This window comes from Octopus bimaculoides, chromosome 24 (genome assembly GCF_001194135.2).
Source record: "Octopus bimaculoides isolate UCB-OBI-ISO-001 chromosome 24, ASM119413v2, whole genome shotgun sequence".
NCBI classification, from domain to species: Eukaryota; Metazoa; Mollusca; class Cephalopoda; order Octopoda; family Octopodidae; genus Octopus; species Octopus bimaculoides.
In genome coordinates, this window is record NC_069004.1 from 21,207,357 (window position 1) to 21,216,029 (window position 8,673).

Here is an 8,673-nt window from a genome sequence, read left to right on the forward strand (position 1 = left end):
GAACTTAGATTCAATGCATAAGGGCCGGTATAATGCAGTATGTTTGGTTTGAATTTGAGGTGGCTTAAAGGGGGCAGAACCCCCAGTGAAAATTCATGAATTTCCGATGTTGATGAAATCTCAACCATAGGGAATCGACACACATCAAGAAGTATTCCCAAAGTTTTTGCTTCTCATGAGGATTCTAAGACCCCCTTATGGGGGCCTTAACTCCCAAATTTTAGTCATTTTTTTATGATCCAAAACTAGGTCAAAAGTACTGACTGGATCTTTATGAAATTTGGAAATTATATTCTATGCATAAGGACAGATGTAATGCAGTATATGTTTGAAAGTGAGGAGGCATAAATGAAGCCACAGAGTCACCCAAGCATACAAGATGAGTGTTATTTGTAATTCAATGGTACAACAGTATTAGAGTTTACTTTGAGATATACTTAGATTGTGATTTCTGCAATGTGGTGCATAAATTGTCAAGTAAAGGAGAGGCATCTTTACTTCCACTGATTCAGTTGCATAGTGTTATTTTGAGTAAAGTTAATTGGTTGCAGACCTCCTCTTTTTATTATTGCTAGGTTAGGGATAGTCCCCAAATGGTAACATTGATTTCAAGGCATTTCCTGATAAGTGATTGGTCATTCAAAGAGACTTATAGATTGCAAATTTATTCTGTCCAGTTACCTATCGGTGTAGTGGTCATTTGCAAACTCCAGAGGTGACACTTTCATTTCCCCTTAGCCCTCACATCACACAGTTGTTAATGTTTCAGTTGGGTTATGCCCTTCCAATTGCTATAGATCCTTAATGCATCTTACAGCTGTGCCTGTCATCTGTATGGTGAGGAATCCTACATTGGAGAGTAGTAACGACTAGGGTAGGGTGGCTGACTGCTTATTGTGATCATTTGTCTTTTGGTTTCTTGTAGCTTTGCTCTCTTTTACAAACCCCAGTGAATATACATATATTTCCGATTTCAAAGAAATTTGAACAATAGATATAAGACCCAAGTTAAAAAAGATTCCCAACAATTCAACTTCTATGGTTGTCTTTAAGGCCCCCCCCCCAATAGGGGCGTTAAATCCCATATTTTAGAGCTCCATGTGCTCCATTTTTCAGGAGCAAAAACCTTTGAATAGGTTTCATAAGATTTGGATTTGGGAATCTGGACATAAAGAAGAGTAGTACGGGATAAATATGTCATGATTAGAATTTTTGTTAGGGTGTGTAAAGAGGGAAAGAACCCTCATTAAAATTCTTAATTGGCTATTTTGTTGAAATTCGAATCATAGGTATTCCAGTTCATTAGTGAAAATATAAAAGAAAAGTCTAATTCTTCAATTCCATGTGACACGAGCAACGCCGGATATCGCTGCTCGTATATATAAAGATGAGAATGTGTGTGTCTGTCTGTCTGTGTGAATCCCTAAAACTCGAGAACTACACAACGGAGTTCATTCAAATTTTACACACGCCTTACTTAGGGTCCATGTAGTCTCATGGGTCAAAAAAAGTTTCAACTTCTTGCCTAATGCGAGCCCAGAGTAATCTCTTATCTCTTCCATTATTTCAGTAATACGTGTCAAAAGTGAAACAATAACATCTCTCTATTGTAATGAGAGATACTTTCAGTTTTAAAGTTTCACTATTGATACCGAAACTATTGTCTCAAACATATATAGTGTTATGGGCCCCAAAAAATTTTGAAATGCCGATTTTTTTTTTCCACATTCGTTATCGCCGTACCCGAAAACGGGTGTCTGTAAAAAGAAAGAAATAAAAATAAAAAATAAAAAGGCTTTTTGGGGGTGGGGTGGTTACAAAAGGAAGTCTTGCCGTGTGTTCAATCAGGGTAATCAGGTTGACTAAACAGCAATCACTACTTTTACCTGTAAAGTGTGGTCGGTTCAAGTTTACATCACCATCCCCACCAGCGACTGCACCGACGTAAAGAAACAACTGTACCAACGCCATTGTCGCCACCACCAACACCAACAACGACAACAACATTAATCCAGCTAGAAAGCCTCTATGCGTCTCGCCAGCTGCAAGAAATAGCTGCCAAAGCATACTCAACTGCCTTGGATAAAGATATAAATTGGATGGTATAGACCTCGATAACCTTAAAAGGGCGAGATGGTCATAACTGGATTGTCTTTGATTATAGGTCAGCTCAATTAGGGTTGACCTGACACGAAGCAACATATACATCACCGCCACAATAACAACACCCATACTGCGACTACTGTTACTACAACCACCACCACTACCACAACTTCGGGCACTGACTTCTTAAGTGAGCGGTGTCAATTCACCATAGTAAACCTGTTTAGTTAAGTTTCATTCCAGTAAGATGGCCAGTCGTGATATGAGCACGATCTGTTTGTTTGATATCGACGGTACTCTGACGTTACCCCGGCAGGTGAGTTTTCTTGTTTTGCTTTTGTAATCACTTCAGCTATTCTGCTGACATCTAGGATGCTTTTGGTTTTCTTCTGTCCACCAGCGTTTTAGTTACCTGTTCAGTTAGTGTTTGGTTGCGAATACATGTTGTTTATAGCCAGATCGCGTGAATTTAACCAACGGCATTTCAGTTGTGACTTTCCCGTCTTCTAATAACAATAGATCGAGGGTCGTCTTATTTCTAGCAGGCCAAACGACTACGTAGAAGCCCCTCTCGTTAGCACAAATGTTTAAGAGAATAGTATATATATAAAAACTGAGAGCCGATAGTACGATGTAAATTGGATTGGAAATATCAGAGCGTCGAACAAATTACAGGCAGTATTCAGGCGTTAATTTTTTTTTTACAGTGAGATTCGAAGTAGACAAAGCTATAATAAATTATAACGTATAGAACATAGGCAAAAACAAACAAACAAACAAACAAACAAAAAACGCGCTGGATGGTATAAACCGAAGACTATCAGTGCTATTAAGTTATGACGATTTACGTTATGATTTCAAAACAAACGGTTTCATTTTGTTCGTACATAAAGTATGCATGGTATACCTCAAGTTATGAATGAAATTCTGATCGACTAATCTAAAATACCGGGAAACAAAGCTAAATTCGTAAAATTCACAAAAACGAGGTGAATAAAGACCTCCCAAGACTCCGAATCAAAAGTTTGATTAAATCGTCTGCTCCGTTTCCGTTATTCCTTCTATGATTTTTCTTATACCAATCTCATTCTTCTATGATTTTTCTTACAATAATCTCATTTTTTTCACTTTCTTCGTTTCGTTTCATCCGAATTCTAATTTTCTTTCACCAACATAAATGCTTTCCATTTCGTTCAAATGACACTTTCTTCTATTCGTTTCGCACGAATTCTAATTTTTGATATACCTTTTTCTCTACACGTGTCACATGTTTTGCACTGATTTCACACGTTTGATGTTCACCAATCGAAATGTTTTTTCTCTATACAAGGAACGGATTTTTTTTTTTGGCGGAATTCCGCTTTCAGCACCTCATATAACCCCTCATAACTTGTTTTATTTTTGGGGATTTTCCGAAAATTTTCCTGAATTTGTATTCTACACGTGGGAATTTATACAATTATGCCAAAAAGTTTTTTGGGCGATTTGGCTGTTATTTTTTAGCACACACCACGACCACCTGATATCTTCGTTGTTTCAGTATTTTTCTCTCCACGAACATATTTATGACGCACCCAAGGGTGTTGAGTTTTAAGCAAAAAGTTCGGTTAATGTTTAAAAATTCAGACTCTGATTTGCAAAAAAAAAGAAAAAAAAAAAGAATCGTAAAAGTGTAGAAATTTTAGAATTTTATGGGAAAGGGGGTAAAAAAATTAAAAGCAAAATTTTTTCCATAATCGTATAAATTCCCATGTGTAGAACACAAATTCCCAACACTTTTCTGAAAATTCCAAAGAATATAAAAGTTATGAGGAGCCATGTGGGAAACCAGAGTTTGGCCAATTTTTTTCTTCTTAAAGTTTTAGTCAGTGAGGAAAGAGTAGTGTCCATGATTTTATTTTTTCAGAGTCTCTGATTTGATGGGAGTAAGTTATTCTCAACCAAGAAACTTGGTCCAAATGCTTGCAACAGTGGATACTGTTTAGGATACCTCAAGAAGCAGGTATTAACTGGGTGAAAGATTAAGTCTGTCTCTCAAAGTGTAGAGCCACAAGAAATACCATAAGACTTCCCGTCCAACACTCTAAACTTTCTGAATAGCATGCCAACGATAAATTACTTTGATTTAAAAAAAAAAAAAAATTTGTTTAGTAGTGTGGCTCACTGGATTATGAGTCATGTTTCATGTGGTCCCCTTCTAGAATATGTTGTCCATGCCTGCTCTGAACAATCCACTGCAATTGGTACTTTATTTGTCTTTAACCTTTTATCATTTAAAGTGACCATATCCAGCCAATATATTTTACCTATTTTATGTTCATTCTGGCTAGATCCAGTTTTTCATACCTACAAGGGGTGTTCATTAAAGATCTCCCTTGATCAACTTCCTAAGGACTGGGATAAACGAAATTTGGCATAATTATTAGTCCTTCTCTACATAGCCACCACCAATGGTGACACACTTCTCCCATCACTTTATGCAGCTGTGAAAACCTTGTCTGTAGAAGTTGGTAGGTTGCATCTGGAGCCAAGACTTTACCTCAGAAATAAGTTCATCATCATCTGAAAAATGCTTCCCCTTCAAAAAAGACTTCATAATTGGAAAGAGGTGGAAGTCAGATGGTGGACAGTCGGGAGAGTAAGGGGGATAAGATAGGATTTCATAGCCGAGGAATATGCTTTCATCTGGGCAACATGCACATTGTGAACTGGGGCATTGTCTTGATTAGCATGCTGTGCCTTTGATCCAGAAAATCCATCATCACTATTCCATGCTTGTCCCAAAAGACTGTGAGCATCACCTTTCTTGCTGAGGGTTGGACACGAGCCTTCTTTGGAGGTGGTGAGTTAATATGCTTCCGTTGCTTCGACTGGACTTTAGTTTCAGGATCATAGTAATGGACCTGTGTTTCATCCTGTGTGATAAGTCTACATATAAAGTCCTCATTTTCTTGGCACATTGCCAAAAGAGCCTGGGTGCAATTGACTTGTTCCTGCTGGGGAATCCATTGTGCAGACAACTTCTGCATGTGCAAATGGTTGTGAATTATTTTTTCTATAAACCCTTTGCTTATCTTCACTTCTTGGGCTAGCTGCTGAATAGTTATACAGCAATCCTCCAAAATGGCAACTTCCACTTTATGGATGGTGTCATCTTCAATGACGGTATGTGGAATAGGAGCAGTTTCCACTGATGTCTGACTGCATTTGAGCTGGTGGTGCCAGTGCTTGACTATGTCATATGATGATGCATCGTCACCATAAACTTTTTTCATATTATCGAAAGCCTCTTTTGGTGTATGACCTTCTAAGTATAAGAACCTGATCACTGATCTGCATTCAACTGCCTCCATTATAACAGCTTAGTCCACTTCAGCAGCCACAAAAGACAAACAAATACTAGTGGAAAGCTGCAATTTACAATTTAACATGTAGAGACATGTATGATTATACCTGTACAAGTTCTGTTTCCTGCAATAACCAGAAGTGGGTCAGGGAAAATGTTTAATGAACACTCCTCGTAGCCTACAATGTTGTTCTAGAAATAAACAGTCACATTATTGAAATCCTTGAGATAATGCACAATTAATTCAAAAGAATGTGAATAAATAAGCATTATATTTGACAAAGTAATCCCAAATGCCGAAGGGTTAACAATTGATTGATGCCCTGCCCCTCACCACTGATTTTGTTTCCTCATAACTCCCTGAAAAATAGATATTTTTTATGAAATTTTGCAGAGATATATTTTGGAAAGTGTAAATAACAATTATTGATAAAATTTTGAGAAAAAATTTGGAGATGTTTTGTATCGATCTTCTCTTTTTAGTTAGCACCAATTTCCGTAACTTATCTTTTATCTTTTAATTGTTTCAGTAATTAAACTGCGGCCATGCTGGGGCACCACCTTGACAGGTTCAGTTGAAAAAACAAAATGACCCAAATACTTTTTTTAAAGTCTGTTAGTTATTCTGTCAGTCTCTTTTTGCCAAACCACTAAGCAGGGACTTAAACAAACCAACACCAGTTGTCAAGTGATGATGGGGGACAAAGACGTGCATGTGTGCACACATCACATAAACATATATACACGATAATCTTCCTTCAGTTTCTGTCTACCAGTCGACTCAAAAAACTGGTTGACCCAGGGCTATAGACACTTGTCCAAATTGCCACTTAGTGGGACAGAACCTAGAACCATGTAGTTGAAGCAAACTTCTTACCACGCAGCCACACCTGTGCCTACAAAAATGACTTAAAGGTCCTTCTCAAGCTCATACGACCAGTTTCCTGGATTCTATGACCTATATATCCCCCTCCCTCACCATTGTTGGATTACTCAGTTTTGCTTGCTGAGTGGACTTGAGCAACATGAAATAAAGTGTTTTGGTCAAGAACACAATGTATCACACAGTCCAGATATCAAAATGGCAATCATGAGTGTAACACATTAACCACTAAGCCTCATGCCTCCATTTAACTTGAACATTTAATTTGATCGTTTCAGCTTGCAAGAGCCCTGTGTTGGTGCCATATAAAAAGCACTCGTGCTAGCGCCATGTAAGAATGCTTGTGCCAGTACCACATAAAAAGCACCCAGCACACTCTGCAAAGTGGTTGGCATTAGGAAGGGCATCCAGCTGTAGAAACCAAGCCAAATCAGACTGGAATATGGTACAGTTCTCCAGCTTGCTGACTCTGGTCAAACTGTCCAACCCATGTCAGCATGGAAAATGAACTTTAAAGAATGATGAAGATGGTGTTGATATGTTTGAAACATCAACTTCACACGACTTACATTCTTGAAAGCATATTTCTGTAAAATATCATTAAAAATAGGAAACAAAGCTGGGAGATGGGGAGAAAGACCCTGAAAAGATAAACAATTTTTTTTCCTTTTTTTTTAAATGTTTACCAATTTAATCATAATTTACATTCTTGAAACTTGTCTCTGCAACCTTTCATGAAAAAAAAGAACACATTTTTCAGAAAGTTATGTGGAAAGAAAGTTGTGAGCAAAAAGTACCTCTTTATTTCATTCATCCCAAATGAATGGGCAGAGTTGACTTCATCAGGATTTCAACTAAACTCAGAATGCAGAGAGCCAGAACTACAACAGATATATATATTTATTGTTTTCCACTTAATAATTACAGCTTTGTATATAATATTTTAAGCCCAATATTGTTGTTTAATGTCAGATTAATCCTGACCCAGTATATCTATGCTCAAAGGTGACTATCTAGTTCACTAGTCATAACTTCTCCAAGTTTTGTGGTATTTTCAGAATTTTTTTTCAAATGTATGTTCTACAAATTCTATCTTGAACAATTAAACAAAAAAAAACTTTTTGCAATTTGAATTTTTTTATCCTATCCCACCAAAATTCTAATTTTGATGGGGGTAATTTGGGACAAATGTGATAACTCAGGAGATGCATAAAATGGGTTATTCTCCTCAACAAAGTAATTATGACACAAATTTATGTCTTTCAAATGGTGCTCTTGAAAGTTAAGAAGTTCAGTGGGGGAGGATATAATAAATTTGAATTAAACCTCCCCCCCCACCGTTTTTCATATCATCATCATCATCATCATCATATCTGCTTTCCATACTATAATACATTAAGTTGGTTATTACTGTAGACAAAGTTACTGATGTAGATGAGATGGAGGACTACATCTCCTTTGAGTGCCCTAGGTTTTTGTATCATTTCTATTACTGGATACCCTTCCTAACATCCACCACTTTCAGATACAATGTGGTCTTGGCTATACATGTAAAAAATATACTATTGAAACACCTTTGATGAAGGTAATCACTCTCCTCACAATACATGCACTGTTATGATCTCTCACTCTTGCTCTCTCTCTCGTATGACATTTGTTTTACTGTCTCTTGTAGGTAATTAGTGGTGAAATGAAAGAATGTTTAAAGGCCTTGCAGCAGAAAGTGGGAGTTGGTTTAGTAGGAGGCTCTGACACAGCAAAGATTGTGGAGCAGATGGGAAATAATTCTGATGGTAAGTATATGATAGCTGTAGATATTGTCATGAATCATATATGCATGTGAAGTCAGGTGGTTTGGTGGTTTGGGCGTTGCACTCATGATCTCAGCATTGTAGTTTCAATTCCTGGAGCAGACGATGCATTGTGTTCTTCAGGAAAAATACTTCATCTCATATGGCTCTGCGATCACTTTGACATCTGATGTGTGGCACAACATGCACTTGTATAGGCAATGTCATTTCGATGGAGGAAGTTAGCGAATGTACAGCACAAACGTTCGATCACTGTAAACAACTCATTTGTGAAGGTTGTTCAGCAAAACGTTACATAAATTCCATTTGTTATCTATGACAGGAAAATCCACATATATGCATGCATGAATGGGCTTCACAATAATAGAATGGACATACCTAATTAGGAAATTATAGCTATAAATTATTAAAGCCATTGTAAAACTATATAAAATATTTCACAAGTTTAACATGTAAGAAGTGCATATACAAGCATGAAAATGGATCCATGCATGGAGTAATAACTATGTTTGGACATAGTCATTATGTGC

The 8,673-nt window shown here is 37.1% G+C and overlaps 1 protein-coding gene across 1 annotated transcript in view; it reads left to right on the forward strand.

Moving 5' to 3' along the window:
* Window positions 1–1,869: 1,869 nt before the first annotated feature.
* Window positions 1,870–8,673, forward strand: part of LOC106878409 (uncharacterized) — a 48,474-nt gene continuing 41,670 nt past the window's right edge. Inside the window, exons 1-2 of the mRNA XM_052976464.1 lie at window positions 1,870–2,419; window positions 8,008–8,125. Coding sequence (XP_052832424.1) covers window positions 2,351–2,419; window positions 8,008–8,125 — 187 coding nt within the window. The 5' untranslated portion in view covers window positions 1,870–2,350. The remainder of the gene's footprint in view (window positions 2,420–8,007; window positions 8,126–8,673) is intronic.